Raw genomic sequence first — 20,209 nt, 5'->3', positions numbered from 1 at the left:
GAAATTGAAAACAGCCAGTAAAACAACCAAACAAATAGCCACCGAACATGGTCTATCTCACAGTAAAGAGTTAAGAAATTACCGTGGAACTGAGACATTCGAGGTGGACATAATAAATCGTAAAGAAAGTCAACGCCATTCAAGAAGTTAGGCTATCAGGTTCCTTTTCTATTTGTATTTGCTACCTCTGTTCTCTAGCTCCGACCACGTACGTGAAAATGAAGTTGATACCGCTAAAATAACCCTAAAGAGTGAATTACTCTCTCAAATAAGGGTTCAATTGTAGTACTTAGGGATCGAATCCACAAGGAGCTAGGAACCTATTAAATCTAGTAATTAATTAATTCTAAGTGTTTATTGTTTTACGGTTTTAAAGTAAATAGCAATCCTAATTGAGCAAGTCTATTGCTCGACTAACAAGATGATTTGGGGGTGTAACTTATTGGAAAGTTATTAGATGCATGGTTTCTATTCAGGTGTTGGAGATTATAATCCTGTAGATGTCTATCAGTTGCATGCATGATATATTAGAGCTCAACCTCTTAGATACAGTGATCAGCAATGTCAATGTTTCACTGGTTAACTAACTAGATCTTGGATCTCAACTGTCGTATATTGATCACAAGAAAGTATCGATCGATGGTCCTATATGGATATCGATCGATACACCTTTCACAAATATCGATCGATTGTCAGAAGACAGTAAGTTGATAATGTTCACTAGCTTTCTAGTTCAGCGGTAGCCTTTTTCCAGTTGTCTAGTATGACAGATTATGTTAAGGACTGGATGGTCAAGGATGCTTGACTCATGCAGATTCCTAGATTTAATATTCTAGGTAGCTACTCTAGAACAAGCATTAAGAACAATCAATCAATGAATACCACAACCTAGCAATCTATAGTTGGGGCTAATCCGTCTAACCTATTTGAACCCTGAATCTAACAAGTAAACTACTCAGACATAGCTAAGAAATTCATGACACAAAATATAAATAAAAACTGCATAGAATAGAATAGATGAATCAATGGAGTTCCAATCACAAATCTCTCAATGATCTTCTCTCCTAAAACTCTCTGCTAAAAATAATAATACAAAGGTGGCCAAAAGCTCTCTTGCCTCCTAACACTTAGGCAAGTATATATCTATTAGTTTAAAAACTCGTCAGAGGTAATCTTGTAATTTGTTGAAGTCTTGGGTTTAAAGTCGACTGGAACCAAGTTGTGCTTCCGCGTCTCGACATCGAGCGATGGTACAAGATGTACATCGATCGATCTTAATCTTCAATTGTCGAGGCTTCTCTTATGTATCGATCGACGACACTGGATGTGCATCGATTGATTATGTCTTCTTTGTATCGACCTCTAATGGACAGCTCAGATGAATACTCATTTAAGCTCCTAAATGCTCCATAATCATCATTTTACTCCAAGATACTTCTGAACCTGAAAACATACCTAATAGGGTAGAATATATAGTATATAGATAGTAAAATACTTATATACCATGGGTGAAAATGGATCAAATCCATGGTATATCAGAAGTGTAGCAGAAATGGCATAGAAAATGATTAATAGATAGATATGCAAGTTATGAAAAACGCAGAAGAATGTTTTTATTGAGGAAAGAAAACAATGAACCTCTTGATAGCATCTGATTTGAAATCAGGCAACTGTCCTCCTCCATCATTACTCTCAATCTTGTCTCAAGCACACCTAAAGAGAAAGTGAAGTAACATGATCTGCAAACACAGTAGACCCATCTGAGAAATGGAGCTTCACAGGATGATCATGGTTACTCTCTACCACTCATCTTCGTGACCGTTCGAATCAACTGGATAACACCTTAAGGAAGAACATAAGCCAAGGGATGGATAATGCTTAGATAGCCTTTGGCTATGGGGACATCTTCGCTAGAAACATCTGATGCTCACTCTCCGCCGCGTAGTCAAGAGTCGAGAGATGATGTGTCTGAACATCGCAAAGATGATTTTTTTCAAGCAACTTTCTGGACCATGTTCCATACCTGTCGACTTCATTCTCTCCTACTGCTGATTGAATCCCAGTAAGCATCAAACCCAGATTTGGAGAACGACCCGAGACAACAGGAAGGAGAAGACTAAGTGGCAATATCACAAGTATCAGCCAAACATCTTGAATCGCCGTCGTTTTGATAGATCTATTTCCCCTGATCTAACTCAATGAGAGCTTTGATTAGTTGATAGACCATGGATTTGACTCATTTTCATCCATGGTTTATAGGTGTTTTTACTATCTATTATTATATTATAGAGTATTTATTATATTTATAAGATCAAAAGTGATTTGGAAATAAATGATGATTTTAGCACATTTTGGAGATATTTGGAGCAAGCACCCGAGATGACCATCAAGCTCGACCATCGGTCGATTTTGGAGGAGGAATATCGATCGATGTTCACACCTGAACATCGATCGACAGCGAAGCGCGCAGAAAGCCGGTTTGGTCACAGCCGACTTGAAGCCCAAATCTTCACCAATTTACAAGATTACCCCTGACGAGTTTTAACCTAACTATATAAGCTTTGCCACCATGTTAGAGGCAAAGGGGTGCTTTTCTGTGTTTTTATTTTTATTACTTTCAGAAAAAGGTTTTAGGATTGTGATAGATTGGAGAGAAGATCCAAAGTTATAATTTGTGATTGGAACTCTATTAATATCTATTTTACTATTCAATGAAGTTTTCTAACATAATTGCTTTCATGAATTGCTTGGCCATGTCTGAGTAGTTTCACTGTTAGATTTAGGGTTTAAATAGGTTATGAGGGATTAGCCCCAACTATAGATTGCTGAGTTGTGGTAATTGTCATTAGGATTGTTCATTAATGTATGTTTCTAGATTAGCTACCTAGAACTTGCCCTAGGATTAATAGATAAAAGCGAGAGCTTCATTCTCATCCTGAAAACATTCTAACTGAGCTAAGTTTCTTGCTAAGAGTAAGGCGAGAGCTGATCTAGTGAGCTTAGTAAAACATTATTCAACCCGCACATAAAGCTTAAGTAGAAGCGCGTCGATCGATATTCATATTGGATAATCGATCGACGGAGCAAAAGGTGTATCAATCGACATCCCTATAGGATCATCGATCGACACTTCTATTGATCGAACACATTTGTTTGGGTTATTAGATCTAGTTAATAGACAAGTTCAAACATGCGATAGCTGATGGACTTGTTGAATTGATAGTTGAGCTTTACATTATCATGCATGCAGCTCATTAGGCATCTGTACGATTATAATTCCAAGTTATCAGAATAGAATCTCTAAGTCTAGTTATTTCCTTTTAAGCACCAAAAACCTCAACCAATCAATCGAGCAATTACTTGCTCAACCAAAACTGCAAATTTACATTTTAAATCTTGAAAACTTCCTACTTAACAAATCATATTAGATCCAATAAGTTCCCTAGCTCCCTGTCAATTCGATATCTAAGTACTACAACTCGACCTCTTATTTGAAAGAGTATAAATCACTCCTTAGGGTAATTTTAGTGATACCAAATTTAGCGCCGTTGCCGGGGAGCTTTGATCGCCTACTGTTTTAATTTTTGTTAAGTTTCTGACATAAAATCTATTCTTGGATTTTCAGGTACATGCCCAGCAGTAGTAGAAGCAACAAGGAAACTTAACTACTATTCTCCCCAGATCCTGCAAGCTTGGAGCGTTCAATCCGCAAAGAAGCACGTCCTTATCGATCGATAACACCCCCTGTTCATCGATCGATTTCTGTTAACCACCGTCGACCCAGACACTAGTCCCATCGATCGACACTCGCTCACCACTATCGACATAAGACACTCATATTCCGTCGACTGACATCTTCCATCCGACATTGATCGATACTTCAGTCCGAACATCGATCGATACTGAGCCGCGAGACATGGTTGCTACTTTGATACTTGTACGAGATGATAGAGGAAACCTGCATGACCAGGAGGGTTATCTGCGTAATGCAGCAGGTCAGAGGATTAATGCTCAGGGGGCTGCAATCCCTGAGTCCGATACTGATGCTACATGCGCTACTCTACCTGTAGATGAGGCTGCTCGAACCAGAACGTTGGCTGACTACAACCATCCAAATCAGTTCTACACCAACCAGTCAGCCATTCGTCCTCCCACTATTTAGAGGGATTTCGAGTTAAAGCCACAGTACTACACACTCGTGGGACAGACACCCTACTATGGGTTATCTCACGAGCATCCTATGGACCATATGGAGAGGTTCGAGGATCTTATATCTGCTATTAAAGTCGAGGGAGTCTCTGAAGACTACCTCCTATGCAAGCTCTTCAAGTACTCACTTGCTGGAGATGCTTCGCATTGGCTTGAGGAGTTACCACCACGATCTCTGACATCCTGGGGCGCAACCAAGAATGCATTCTTATGCAACTTCTTCGATGAAGCGCGTGCTGAAGACTTGAGGAGCAAGATTGCTACATTTACTCAGGAGCGTCCAGAGTCATTCAAAAGCTCCTGGATCAGATTCAAGTCTTATCAGGGAGACTGTCCACACCATGGATTTAATGAAGTACAGTTGCTCAGTACTTTCTACAGAGGCATCGCGGTGCAGTACCAGATGGCTCTTGATGCTTCCAGCAATAGAAACTTCAACACCAGAAATCCAGAGGAGGCAGTGAAGGTATTGAGAACCTAGCATGTAGTAGCAGCACCAAGAACACTGACTTTAAGAAGAAGAAATCTGCCACCATCTTTGGGAATGATCATATGGATGAAGTGAAGGCAAAATTGGACAGTGTTCACAAACTACCAGTCTATTACGCAAGCAAGGCTCTCCTGGATGCGGAAACCCGCTATAGCCATCTTGAGAGGTTGGCCTTAGCCCTGCTAGTCGCTGCTCGCAAGCTCCGACCCTTCATATTTCAACTATTTAGATCAAATAACAAAGAGAGACTGTGAAAACCTTAAAAAGAGACACTTCATATTCTCACTGCATTGTTTAGTATTTTTGATATTGAATTATTCCGAATTTCTATTTTATTTAGCTAAAATAATCAGAGATGATATTTTATTTTCATAAAATCAATGGAAGAGATTCTTACAAAACTTGTGAGCAACTCAACAAGCAAACCTAAAGGTAAACACTATGATTACAGTGGCAGCTCTGAAGTAAACTTCCTTGATGCCTCTCTCCACATTCTTTATGATTTCATCTCCCTTCAAACTTGAGCATTGCTTGTTTGCTTTCCTAATCACCTCTCTGAGTATATTTACAGCCCATGACAGTAATACCAAACTGAAACCAAGTCCAGTGTCTACAAACTTGTTTGCGCAGAAGGGTACACGCCTTGAAGCAAGCCTATAGACAACTGAGAACAGCACAGCGATTCCAGCTCCGGCGGCGGTGATAGAAAACTGAGTAAGAATCTCTGATATCTCTCTGCTTGATCTCTGTATTGTTGTTTGTTTGTGTTGATGATCATTGCCTATCATTAAAGACAAAAGGCTCTCGTAAGCATGGAGATGGTTCCTTTTGTAGAGGTCTCTCTCTTTAGTTTTCCTCTTCATGGAGATGGTTCCGTGTTTCACAAGATAAGACTGGCTCTTCTGCATCAATACATTAACAATTAACACAATCAGACAAGAACCAACAAGGTTCAGAAAGAAATATGCGAATCAAAGATGGTAACTTTACACGAACCCACACGAAATGAATAAGTTACCTTGATGATGATATCGGCGTTACTGAACTCATAAGGAAGACCAAGGCCAGCTATTGAGTAGCCATAAGAAGTCATGAAGCAAAGCTTTATCATTTTTTTGTTTCTTGTCTGATTGTTTGAAGAGAGCTCTGTTCCTGTCTTCTCTTTACTTGTTGAATAGAAATAAGCAAAGCTTATCGAATTTAATGAATCTTTTTTTTTTTTTTTTGCTGTAACGAATTTCAAGATTCTTTTTTTTGTTTCGCGACCTACATTTATTCAATCAACTCTAATGATGGGTTTTTTAACCTAATTGTAGGCAAAGGTTAAATCTTTGAGAGAGCTGTGGCCAATAATAAACACAATTAAGTATAAGTCTTCTTCAGAGTTTAATTAATGTATGAAAGCAACAGTAACCAAAGGACCCAAATTTCTTCCACCAAACATCTACAACAACGAAAGCTTCTATCTTTTTCTTACATAACCATTGTAAACCGTTAACAATAGGAACAAGAGACAAAAAAAAAAAAAAAAGAGTGGGCTACATAGCCTACACTAACCTCGGAGGACCACTTTGATGCGTGCGTTGTTGACTTAAGCTTAAAAAATAGCTTGAGTAATAAGTTATCATAATGTTTTCTAAGAGGATTAAGATTACTTTGTATATTTAGGAGTATAGTCTCCCATACCTTATGCACCTTGAGGGCCAGTGTCGGAGCCAGAAAATTTTTGTACCGGGGTCGGAAAAAAATCAAAAATATAATTTATATACCACAAAAAAACTACATGTACTTTAGGCATACTCCATTTTCTGTTGAATGTAAAAATTTATTCAAACAAAAGACGTTCAATGACCGCTTCTTTGTTTATAGTGTTTTGTATTTTTAAAGTTTTCAAGAAAAGAATAGCAAAAACGAATAAAAACAAAGCTCTATCTCTATCTCTAAAATCTTCTCAGACCGAACCACATGATTATTGCAGTTCTACTCTACGCACACTTATAGCTTAAAACTTTTTTATAACAGTTTTATTGGCTAAAAATATAAAAAACCAACCAAAAATTTAACTAAAAAATAATTATAGAGCACGAGTTAAGAGTCCGCCGTCATCTTCTGTTCCCGAGGAAGAGGAACATATTTTCTTTTCTTTTTATGTTTACTTGTTTTATAATATTTCTCTATTGTAAATTAGTTGGACCTAATACAATTTGGGAGTAAACTAACATATTACTAAAGATTAAAATAACAAAACATATTTAGGGATTTTATATTTTTGGATAATTATCAAAAAAATGAGTTTAAAACTAATATAACTCCAAAGTTTCAATGATATAAAGTATAATTATTTTAGTTGTATAATTAAATTTTATCTTCAGTGTTTAGTAATTATTTTTTTTGGGTCAAAATTATTTTTTTAGTGGGGTCAACACAAATTTTGCTTAAAACAAAACAATAATTTTTTTTTTAAAGTAATGGGGTCAGCTGACCACCCTCCTCATATGCTGCATCCGCCCCTGTTGAGGGCTACTCTCACTCGCATAGCACATACCGTGTAGTTAGTAGTATTGAACATCATGAATCCAGGAACATATGATGAAGATAAGAATGATCTGGCTAGTGCTCTCCTTTTTCAATCCAGACAGAGTTACTAATATTATAAGTTAGAAACCTCAAAACCTCAAAAGCAGTTTTGGAAGCAATAAAAGCTAGACATGTAGAAGCTAATAGAGTAAAAGACGCCATGCAACAAATCTTTATGACCGATATTGATACTATTTGATAGAATGAAGATGAAAGAACCTGACATGATTGATGATTTTGTTAGTAAACTTTTGGAGTTATTCACGAAATCAGAATCTTTGGGAGAGAATATTGAAGAATCAAAGCTCGTTAAGAAGTTTTTTAATAGTCTACTACGAAAGAAATATATACATACATATATTATTGCTGCTCTTGAACTAATTCTTGACTTTAATACAACACATTTTGAGGATATTGTAGGAAGATTGAAACCTTATGAGGAAATGATTTGTGATGAGGATAAACAAGGGATCAAACTTATCAAAAAAAATAAACAAGGGATCAAGGAAAACTTATGAGGCTAACATGGACTCATCACCGTATCAAAAAAGTTACATTCGGGGAGAAGTAGAAACCAAGGTGGACGTTTTCTTAACAGAGGAAGAGGGCGTGGACGCTACGGCAACCAACAAAACTCGGGTTACAGACAAGGAAAGGATAAATCCAAAATGGTGTGCTATCGATGTGACAAAACAGGGCATTATACGTTCAACTGTTCCAGTAGGTTACTTAAGCTCCAAGAAACGCATGAGAATGATGATGCAAATACACAAGAAGCTGATAATGATGCATGAGGTGGTGTACCTCAATGAAGAGAACACCAAGCAAGTTTGAAACGCACTCAGATATAGACAATATGTGGTACTTAGACAATGGAGGTAGTAACCACATGACTGAAAATCGTGCATACTTTCTAAAATTGATGAGAGGGTCACGAGAAAGATAAGGTTTGGCGACGATTCTCGTATATATATAAAAGGGAAAGGCTCAATCCTTTTTATATGTAAATATGTCAAAGAAAGATATCAGCTGACCTCTATTTTATCTCAGACTTGAGAAACAATATTATAAGTTTTCGACAGGCTCCAGTGTCAGGATGCGATGTTAGAATTCATTGTTTTCTTCAAGTTAGTTCTCGTTCCTTCGTAAAAACGTTACAATTTAATGACTTTTTTGCTTATTGCTTTTTTAAAAGTTTTTTTATAAAAATAAATAGATTTTTTTATTACATATAAAAAGTGCAGAAACAAAAAAAAAGATAAAACAAAAAGCTGGAAACTCCTAATGGACTTGAAACTAAGAAATGCGTAATTGGAAGACCCACAAAATGGTCCAAAGCCCATGAATACCTGAGAACCCTAGCTTCCGCTTTAGAAGATCCACAGTCGCGAGCACACACCCAATAGAAAAAAATCACAATAGTATACTGCTGTTGACATTTTCTCAATATATAAAAAAAACTGAATCTGAAATAATATGTATTTTAATCATTATTGTAGCTATTTATTATTGTTTTTCTTTTTCAGGGTGGAAAGTTTAGCTTACAGGAAGCTAAAGGAATAATCACTCTTTTCTATATTTCTAAGAAACCATGAAACATAAAAGCAGATGCTCTTTGGCAAAAATTAAAGAAAAATATAAAAGCAGCACTTGGTATACAAAGAATTAATTTATTTTAGTTATTAGAAGCTTACTCCATCTCAGTGTCGGTCCGGAGTTCTATGGTGCCTAAAGCGCATTAAAACAATTATGCATTTTCTAATGAAAATAACTTCCTTAAACAAAAGTACTTCTATAATGAAATTGAGTTTTAATAAGCTTAGCTTTTTAAAACCAAAAAAAAAAAGTCATCAAGAACCCTAATATATTGATCTATCATATTGATAAAACAATGATTCTAAAACGTTCATGTACAATTTAACATGTTACTTGAAAATATTTTTGGTTTCAGATTACTCTAATTTACTAGCTGATCTCTTATTTTGCTGTCAGTAGACAAGAACAATTTTTTTACCAAAAAAAAAAGAAAAGAAAAAAAGAACAACTTAATTCAACTCAAAATTGAAAAACAGAACAATGCATAAAAGAAGCAGAAAGAAGAGCCAAAATGAAGAGCATCTCGTAAATGGCAGCGATTTGGAAAAAGAAATTAATTGATTTACTCTATTTATATGACTATCTCATTTAATACAATATAAAGAAACTAAGATCATCAATAAAGGAATCATAATCAATTAGATTCTTTCAATTATTATCACATGTGATATAAAGGAGTAGAATTCATGCCACTACACCTAAGAGAATTATTTAGTTTTGGTGCCCATAAAATATATATAATGTGTGGCGCGTAAAGCCCAAGCTTTACAGACTTTAGCCCAGAGCCGGACCTGCTCCATCTAATAGTGTTTTTCTCTTGTTTTTCGTTTTATGGCTTCTTGGTGTTCCCAGACTTTCTCTCCTCAATCTCTTTTAGTGTTTCGTGTGTAAACTCATATCCTCAATATATTACGTCTTGTGTTCTGTAATGCCAACCCAATTGGAAATTAAAAATGTACTTACGTTAATGTATATGAAAGAGCGATATTGGTGTAGTGACTAAATCATTAAAAACGAACTCAACAATTTTGGTGACCAAGTTACAGAAAAGTTTAAAGCTGAACTATCTGGCTAAAAACATAGATATGCAGCTATGCATGTGCTCTCAGGTTCATGCGAACTTAAGGACAAATCTAAATAAAGTCCTGAATATATCTTGATTGAAAGTCCTGTATGTACAAAATAAATGAACATACGGCCACATCTACCTAAACATTAATATTGAGATCTAGGCCTATTGAGATTTATGGAGTTTATTAATATAAATAAAATAGGCTGTTGTAATTTTCAATCCCACTTCGGTGTTATGATATTGAGACGAGTGATAAAAGCAGACAAAAATTAATAACATTACTGTAAGGTATTCGGTGGGAAAGTCTTACCTACATACTTGATACTTCCTTGCTTAAGAACTTGATATGATCCAAAAAAATATATAAATAGCGGGCCTATATAAACTTTCTACACTTTAGGCCCAATCTCTTATTCATCTTCTCATCTTCTTCGTCTAGGACCAACGACGACACAACTTCCTTTCCTTTTCCATTCAAGAAACTATTTTTAAATCAACAATAATGGAGTGAGATGGTGACATTTTCCACCAGTGTTCTGAAGACTCCCATGGCGTACACAGCTGCTACTCTCCAGTCTGAACTTCTGCTCTGGAATCTTCGTTTCAATTGTCAGTGAAATCCTACCAACGACCCGTTCTTGTCACTGAAAGAGACAAATAGGAGCAATATCACATCTTTTGATTTGTATACACTATACACTGTCAAACAAGAGATTGTCTTCCAATAACTATCGGAAAGTAGAAATAAAAATGATCTCATAGAAAATGAAAAAGGTAAGCAACTGGAACAGATTGATCCAGGCTCTACAAGAAAACTAGGCGAAATCCGATGGAAATCCCGACGGAGAGAAGAATCGTGGGAATATCCTGAGGGTTTTCCGACGGAAATTCGAGGAACAGCTAATTAAGACAGTCGTCGGAAATTCGTCGGTATTTTCCTACGGAATTCTGACGAAACAAAAAACCGTCGACGGAATATCAACGGAAAATCAAGGGAAATAAATAACCGTTAAACAAGCATTTTTCGGTTCAATATGTTGAAAGTTGTCAGGAAATTGTCGTAAATTATCGAAAAATTTCCGAGGAACATTTTTGACCATTGCAAATATTTTGAATTATTGGATATTTGACGAATTTCCGACAAGTGATACAAAATATTCTGACGAAATTCCGATGCCATTTTTTTGACCGTTTTAGAGCCATTTAATTTTTTAGATTTCTAACAGATGTTCGACGACCTTTCTGTCGGAAGTGTCGGCATCTTTTTAATAAATACGAGCTCGCCTCATTCACCTCATTCACTCTTCATTTTCCCTTCACTCTCTTCACTCTCTCATTCTACAAATCCGAAAAAATCATGTCTTCTTCAAATTATTTTCGTTCGTGGATGGATAAACCTCATATGGATCCAAACATCAACTTACTTACAGAAGAGTACGCAAAAGACATTACTGAATTCATGACACTTGTTCAACAACAACAAAAGCAAATATGTATGTTAAGATGTCCTTGTTCTTCCTGCAAAAATAATAGGGGTTTAAAGGAATGAGATTTTGGACTCATTTATATCTGAAAGGGTTTACACCTAATTATAAAGTTTGGTATCTTCATGGAGAAACTACTGGTTATGAATATGGTAGTACTAACGAACCTCATACTGTGGATAGGTTAGAAGAACCTAGAAAGAATGTAGATTATGGTGTAGGTACTGAGCAGATGGTAAATCCATTATAGAGGGGACGAACCCAATGTAGAAGCTAGGAGATTTTTTATATGTTGGAAGTAGGAAGACCATCTTTGCACAAAGGATGTAGAGATGATCATTCATTTTTATCATCTGCAACTCGATTGATGGGTATTAAGACGGATTATAATTTGGCTGAAGAATGCATGGATGCGATTGTTGATTTTGTTAGAGGTGTTATGCAAGAGGATAATATTGCACCGGGTTCATACTATGAGGTTCAGAAAATTGTAGCAGGTTTTAATTTACCGTATGAGGTGATAGATGTATGCATCGACAATTATATGATATATTCGAGAGTGGTTGTCATATTAATTTATTATTCTTATAAAGATACTTATAATGGAATTTGTTTTATTTATATGTATGTAGGGGTAAGTGCTTTTTTCCGCAATTTATGTACGAGATCAGTCACTGAAGAGGGTGTTAAAAATTTGAAAGATAATATAGCCATGATCCAATGCAATCTTGAGAGGATATTTTCTCATTTATTTTTTGATGTTATGGAACATCTTGCTATTTATCTCGCAAGAGAATTGGAACTTGGTGGTCATGTGCAGTATAGATGGATGTATCTTTTTGAGGGTTATATGTTTCACTTGAAGAAAAATGTCAAAAATTTGAGCAAGGTGGAAGGATGTATCATCTGCACCCTCTTCTAGCTTGATTTATTTAGGTTTTGGATGTTAGATTTGTGAAATTAATGTTTTGAATGTTAGATTTTGGATAGGATAAACATAATTAGGTTTAGTTTTTAGGTTGTGGTTTATATATGTTTTGAAAGTGAATTTGTGGTTGTTATTTTAATTTGTTGTTTTATGATATTTATAAAGTTTAAATTACTATATAAAATGTTTGTTTGGGTGTTTTAAAACCACTTAACCACATTTTTAATATTATATTATTTAAAAACGTATAACAATTCTTTATGTTGAATTTCTGTATAACAAATGTTGAGAAACCAACACAAAATACAAGTTCGGGTCTAGGATCAGCGCAAAATACATATTGGATTTTTTAGACATGCAGGTCTCTGTTCGAATCCGAATATCCAAAGTACCCGAAATATTTTTGTGTAGACTATGTATATTCGTGTATTTCAGATATGTTTTCAGTATTCAGATATTTTTTAACAGAAATTTGGGTTCGCGTTTCCGGTTATAGTTTCGGGTTTATGTAAAATTTCAAATTTTAAAAAAATATATTTCGGGTATTAGGATAAAAATTTGCATATTTTTTTTTCGTCGGGTAATATTTTGGAGAAAATTTTGAGCCTCTTTGGGTATTTTAATATTTCCGTGTATTATTTGTTTCGGTTTTTCAGGTTTTGGGGTAGTTTAAGTATTTTTGGTCCTAAATACCCGAACCGATCCAAATCCATTATGTACCTAATTTATATGTATTTTACAGGTATTTGAATTATGAGCTCGAACTGACCCAGATCCAAAAAGAACCGACTTGAACTCTAACAAATTTTTCTCAAATATTTAGTTGGGTCAAATTATTTAGGACCTGAATAAATATGCACCAAAGGAAACCGATTTGTACCCGATCCGAAAACCTGAATCCCCAAAGTTACTATCTCTCATTATATGTTATGGGCGTTTTATAAGAGTTACATTTGTTGAGGTGCTGACACTTCTGATAGACTTAGAGAGATTTTCTGGCTAATTTAATATTATCGATTTGTGTAGTTTTTTTTCTTTCTGTTGAACAGAAACAAATATTTGTAAGGTTTTTGCTAATTTTTAAATTTATTTTAAATAACAATTGTTATTATAAATAATTTTTATAAATATAAATTTAAGATACTGTATATTTTTGTTTTAATAGATGGTTTACTAAAGTATTTATCAAATTTGATTTTGTAAATATTCTAGAATTATATAATGTAGAAGACATGGTATTAATGTTGTATGATTATTTCTATAATTAATATCTTAATATTTATAATTATATAATGGTTATTACAAAATTATTTTACTGTTTAGATATTTATAAAATTGTAATGTTTAAAAAAATATATTTATATTTACCGATTTGATGCATTGTAGTTCACATAATAGGAGATGGTCTCATAAACCACTTGGTTAAAGCGGCTAAATGATACATTATTATAGAAAAAAACATGGTTATGTAAGATATAAAATAACTCATGGCAGGAGATAGTTATGTAAAATAACTTGGGTATACAAAATATGTTTTTCACGAAATATATAGAGAAAAAGACCAAAATAGCACTAAATCAAGTTTTTGTTCCCAAACTAGCACTCAAGGCCAAAAGTCACAAAAATAGCACTCAAGGGGTGGGGTTTAGGGTTTAGAATTTAGGGTTTAGGGTTTAGAGTTTAGGTTTTAGGGTTTAGAGTTGAGAAGTGAGGTTTTGGAGATAAAATTTCAAATTTTGAAAAATAAAAAAATTTAAATTTTTCAAAAGATAAAATGCTATTTTGGTGATATAAACTTAGAAAGATGCTATTTTGGAGATTTGCCCAAATATATATCTTAAATAACAAATTGTTATTATAAATATTAATTTAACATAATATATATATATATATATATATATATCCTTAACATATGGTTTACTAAACTGTTTATCAAATTTGATTTTGTAAATATTCTGGAATTATATAATGTAGATGACATAGGTATTAATGTTGTATTATATATACTAACTCATTTTTATAATTAATATCTGAATGTTGTAGGTCCATATTCAGCATAAGATATGGTGTATAACTTATTTATAATTATATAATAATTATTACAAAAAAATTTAACTGTTTAGATATTTATAAAATTTTAATATTTTTAAAAAATTATATTTATATTTATCGATTTGATGCACCGTAGTTCACAATATAGGAGATGGTCTCATAAAATCACTTGGCTAAAATAGCTGAATGATGCATTAGTTATAGAAAAAAACTTGTTCATGTAAGATATAAAATAACTTGTGGCATGTGATAGTTATGTAAAATAACTTGGATATATAAAATATTTTTGTCACCTAATATATAAATGGTGCGATAATTGAGGTCCAAGGTTCCTTAATTAGTGGGATTCAGAAAGATATGCAATAAGTCGTTCAATTATATGTTAGTATATCAAATTCAATATAAGGTGCTTATGTTATGAATGGACAACCAAGGATAAATTTTGTTCCAGAGAGAGAGGTCTAAGTCAAGGCGATCCTATATTTTTTTTTCATATTTATTCTATGCATAGAAACGCTGGTTAGCCCTCTTAATCATAAAGAGAACCAAGAGAAGATAACAGGGATGCACGTCACATGTGCGTGTCTCCAGTATCACATCTTCTCTTTCTTGATGATAGTTTTTTTTCTGTAAGGCGGAACTCCGTAAATGTGAAGAAGTGATGAAAACAGTCAGGAAGTATGGACAAACATTAGGACAATGTATTAACTTTGAGAAATCTCTTTTACTCTTTGGTAAGAGGATTGATGTGAATGTTAAGACAGCAGATTAAAGATACACTTGGAATCCAAAACGAATGAGGAATGAAAACATACCTACGAATTACATAATATATTAGTGGGTCAAAATGCAAGCTTTTTGCTTTTTTAAGGACAAATTACTGCATAGAGTGAATGGATAGACATGTAGATAGCTCTCTAAAGGAGGAAAGGAACTTTTTGATTAAATCTATCATGCTATCTCTTCCGACATATGTTATATTTACTTTCTTGCTCCCACTGGAGATATGTGAAAACCTAGCGAGTGCCATTGCATAGTTCTGGTGGATCTCAAACCTACCAAAGAGAGGAATTTACTGGGCAAAATAGGAAAAACTTTGCTTACCATGGGAGGAAAGCGGGATTAGTTTCCGTATGATCCATGAATTTAACCTTGCTTTACTAGCAAAACAACTATGGAGGCTAGTACAATACCATTACTAGTTGGTGGCTCGAGTATTGAGTAAAAGATACCACTGAATGAGTTCACCTTTGCGATTAATCTATGTAAATAATCCATCATATGTGTGGACCAGTATTTCAGCGGCACGAAAGCTATTGCTATTGAGAATCAGACAGAAGATACATTATGGATATGAGGTCAAAGTGTCGGAGGATTTTTGGATCCCTACAACACCAGCTAGGCCGGCTCGACCTTTAGCCCTAGTTCTCCATCTGAACATAAGAGTCAGCGAACTTATTAATCAGGACATGAGAGAATGGAATGTTGGGATACTAGAGGACTATGTTGCTCCTGTTGCTATACTTTTCATAAGAAGTTTGGCCATAAGCTCAACTCATCGCTGTGACACATTCTGCTGGAGCTACACCAAGAATGGCCAGTACATGGTTAAGTCAGAATATTGGGTAGCTCGAACTTATTGAAGGCTGAGGCGGAGAAAGAAGTACTAGAGCCAAGTATTACTAAGCTTCAAACCTTTGTAGCTTCAAACCTTTGTTTGGACGATAAAAGCACCGCATAAGATATGTCATCTTATATGACAGCTGATAACATGTCATGTGGCAGTAACGAGGAATTTGGTGCGGCGTAACATGAGATGTGATAAATATTGCCCACGATGTGGTGAGCATGAAGAATCTGTTACCCATGCTATTTTTGAGTTCCCGCCAGCTTTACAAGTTTGGCCCTTATCATCGACACCTATAAGTCAAGATATTTTTTCAAGCCCGAGTATCTATGCTAATATGGATTATCTTTTATGGAGAAAGAACAACATTGTCGAGCCAGAACTAGATATGAATCATTATCTCTGGATAATTTGGTACATTTGGAAGGCTCGAAATGAGAATTTTTTTAGGGGGCTTAATAGAGATCATTTGGAGTTAGTGCGCTATGCAGAGAGTGAGTGTCAAGCCTGGTTCGATGCAAACGAGATGGTGACTTCAACTCCACAAGGACATAGTATTGAGGAACCTAAAGTCTTAAGCTTGAGTAATATATGCATGATAGATGGGTCATGGACATCCACATCACAGTTCAGCGGGTGTGGATGGGTTTGGATGGATAGCTTGGAGAAGGTTCAACTTATGGGGACACAAAATTTATACGGCAAGAGTCTGCTCGGATTATGAGGTAGAAGCATTGCGATGGGCGATGGAGAGCATGGTTCAGTATTCAACATGTCAGAGCTTTAGAACGGACTGCAAATATTTGATCGCCATGATAAAGAAACCTCATGCTTGGCCAAAGTTTGCAACATAATTGAAGAGAATAGTGACTCTGAAGATATGCTTTCCGAACTTCAAAATCACTCATATTCTTTGAGTACAAAATCAGATTTCAGATTCTTTAGCTAGGACTGCAAGGTCATTTAATAGAAAATTTGGTTTTGTTGGTTGTTCTATTCCGGTTTGGTTACTAGACCACCTCAAGTTTGAGTAATACAGTAGTCGTTCGTTGCCAAAAAAAAAGTATTTAAATAGGTCAAACAATCTTACATAAGTAGATTTTTTTTTAAAAAAAAATCATTTTTAATAGTATAGATTGTTTTTAGATCAAGTTTAACCCCTAGCATATCTTTTTCGAAAGTGACGTATGGTGCATGACCTCATCCTACCGTACGTCATGGAAGGTGAATTACGGATGATAAATCCTTAATGCATTGCAATAGTCTTAATCTAACCTTATTATTTATCATTTATCAATCTAACGATAAAGAACAATTGCTGGAAAGATATTGTTATAAAATAAGATAAATTCACGTGTGCTTTTTTTGGATTTCTAGTAATACTCCACTGTTCCTTCTTTATGTATAAAAGTCTTAGTGTCCAGATCTGGTATATATGACCTTTGGGGTGTGTAGCAAAGTAGGTAAGATTATTTCCATAAGCAATTAGTTTTATAAGGAAGATAAGGTAATATCCTGCTTGTCTACGGCTAGTAGGCCTCTCGTTCACACAGCCACTACAAGAAAAATGTGTTTTAATAGCAGTAGAAGATAGCATTTTTTGCCTTTGTGCTATAATTGACATACGCCTTAGTTTTAGATAGCGTTTGTACATTTCGAAACGCTATGATAGAGTGGCATATTTAAAAACGCTATAATAGTGTATAGTTTTAATGTAACACTTAGTTTTAATAGCAAAACATAATTAAAAATGCTATGTTTGGTTATTTAAAACCCTAAACTTAGAACATATTTTAAACCCTAAATTATAAACACAAACCTAACGCTCAAATATTTTCATATTCTAGTCTTAAGTTTAAATTTAAATTTTAATATTTTCAAAATTAATTTTCAATTCAAATCTTAAATCTAAACCTCAAACCCTAAATCCTTTACATCTTTTCAAACCCTAAACTCTATATCCCTATTCAAACATCATATAAACCCTAAACTTTAAATAAAAAATCCCAGATCTAATATTTCCAAGTTTTAATAAAACAAAAAACTATTATAAATATATGATCTTTTCAAATTTTCTTTTTCAAACATTAAATATAACCTTTGAACCCTATCACACAAACCTTTGCTTTAAAATCTTATATGTTAAATCTGAAATTCAATAGTTCTTATCGTAACTTTATAATTGTAAATGATAATTTAATTTTTACATAAATAAAACTAGTTACATAATAAAATTATAATTTTTAAAACATCTATTAAATAAAACAGTTTTGATTAGTTAATCTATGACTATTGATTCCTTTTAATCTAATGGTTACTCACTCTTTTGTTAATCCTTTCGCTTCTTTCTCATTGGTCAATTAATAAAACAAAGAGTAAAAAATTTCATTGGTTAAAACATGATGGTGAGGATAGCTACTATATTTGATCTCCACCGTTGATATAACTCAATCTAACGGACAAAAGTGATTCAGTTTAATATTTTATTTTTTTGCATTATCTCTTTCATCTTCTTTCTCACGATCTCTCCTCTCCTCCTCTCTCACCATCTCTTCAATCTTCTTGCTCATAACTCATCTGAAATCCTCCTCTCTCATCATCTCATATCCTGCAATCATCTTCTCCTATCAATTCTCCTCTTTCATCACCTATTCAATCCTCATCTCACGATCTCTCAAACTCGTCCTCTGTCGTAACGGGTTCAAGCTCACCACCATCACCATGACCTCGCCTCCTCCTCTTTGGGTTGTCTCTTCTTTCGTGTTCATTTTCTTTTCATCTTTTATTTCCTAATAAAATCTATTACTTTTGCTCACAGATCTGGAATAATGATGAAAGGGATGCACGCCAGAGGTGAAGGTTGACATATCGGAGATGCGCCGGAGGTGTTACGAACCAGATACGGAGGTGTTACGAACCAGAGACGGAGGCGGAGGTAGATGTGGTTCAGAGAAAGGTGATTTGAGGCGGGGGCATGAGGAGGCGGAGGCACGAAGACGCGGAAGCCAGAGAGGTCGAAGACGGCGGAGTTAAGAAGATTGGTTTAGTCGTTACTGTATTAGGTTTAGTTAGTAAATAGGTTTAGGTTAAATCTTGGTTTAAGTTTTTGGTTTAGTTTTGATTTATTTTCTAATTTGTATACCATATTCTTTTTGTAAACCAGTTTTATTATAAATCAGTTTAAATAATAAACAAATTTTTAAATATATAAACTAATTTAAATTTTAATTATGTTTTTATTTTCAAGCAATTAAATTTCCATAAATAATTTTTAAAATAAAGAATTTTAATATAAGTAATAGCATTTATGACACGCTATTAAATAATATTTAATTGCAGATAGAAAAACGCTATGGTATCGGAAGAAAAGATAGCAGCATAAAAAACCGCTATGTATCGTTATATAGCGTTATTCGTCCGCTATTAAAACACATTTTTCTTGTAGTGAGCATGTGGGTTTATTCTAAACAATGGATAGTGTGTTTTTTATTTTGGAGGTTCATTATTTTTGTTGAGTGTTTCTGCAATCACTATATGACTTTTCCACATGTTTAAGTCTCATTCGCGCGATATTGCAAATCACTTTTTGATATGTCATACATCCTTTCACTACTCAAACTTAAACACACTTAAATATAGAGTTATAAGGGTAGTGTGACCAAAAAAGTAAGTGTACTTTAGTGACATAAGTAGCCAAATCAATTCTTTTAAACTTTCCCACATATACCACAAACATGGATGTTACAATTCACCTCTCTCACAGAACACAACGTCCTCGTTGCGTCCTAAGATCGTTATCCATGTTAGTGTGAGCCCACACATGACTCCACACTCGTCTGTGTTCGGCTCTGATATCACATGTACCGTCTACCCATGATTAATGAGTCTTCCACGCCCGTTCTTTCGGTCCGTGGGCATCATTCTGCACGACAGGCAGTGCGTTTGTTTTTTGGAGGTTCATTAGACTTGTTTATTGTCTCTACAATTGCCACATGACCTTTCCACGTGCTTTGGCATCACTCGTACAATATCACAAATCATTTTTCGATAGGTCATCTATCTTTCCTCTACTCTAGCTCAAACACATTTAATCGTAGAGTTCTAAAATAATGTGTAACCGAAAAAAAGTATACTTTGATGGCATAACTAATCAAATAAATTCTTTTAAACTCTT

General features: G+C 34.5%; 1 protein-coding gene across 1 annotated transcript; it reads right to left on the bottom strand.

Moving 5' to 3' along the window:
- Positions 1–5,034: 5,034 nt before the first annotated feature.
- On the bottom strand, positions 5,035–5,913 carry LOC106430052. Its single transcript, XM_022720298.2, has 2 exons — positions 5,718–5,913; positions 5,035–5,601 (listed from the first exon to the last, which is right to left on the bottom strand). Exons 1-2 carry the CDS (start codon positions 5,808–5,810, stop codon positions 5,113–5,115), a joined length of 582 nt encoding a protein of 193 aa, XP_022576019.2. The 5' UTR covers positions 5,811–5,913; the 3' UTR covers positions 5,035–5,112.
- Between the last annotated feature and the right edge of the window lie 14,296 nt (positions 5,914–20,209).

This window comes from Brassica napus, chromosome A2 (assembly GCF_020379485.1).
Source record: "Brassica napus cultivar Da-Ae chromosome A2, Da-Ae, whole genome shotgun sequence".
Classification (NCBI taxonomy): domain Eukaryota; kingdom Viridiplantae; phylum Streptophyta; class Magnoliopsida; order Brassicales; family Brassicaceae; genus Brassica; species Brassica napus.
The sequence above is the reverse complement of the archived record's forward strand: the minus strand, read 5'-3'. Positions and strand labels throughout refer to the sequence as shown.

Excerpts from the sequence above, each read along its gene's own strand:
- LOC106430052 (XM_022720298.2), bottom strand. The coding sequence starts at position 5,810 with ATGATAAAGCTTTGCTTCATGACTTCTTATGGCTACTCAATAGCTGGC. Across the intron at positions 5,602-5,717 it reads ACGCCGATATCATCATCAAG|AAGAGCCAGTCTTATCTTGT; the intron begins GTAACTTATTCA and ends GTATTGATGCAG.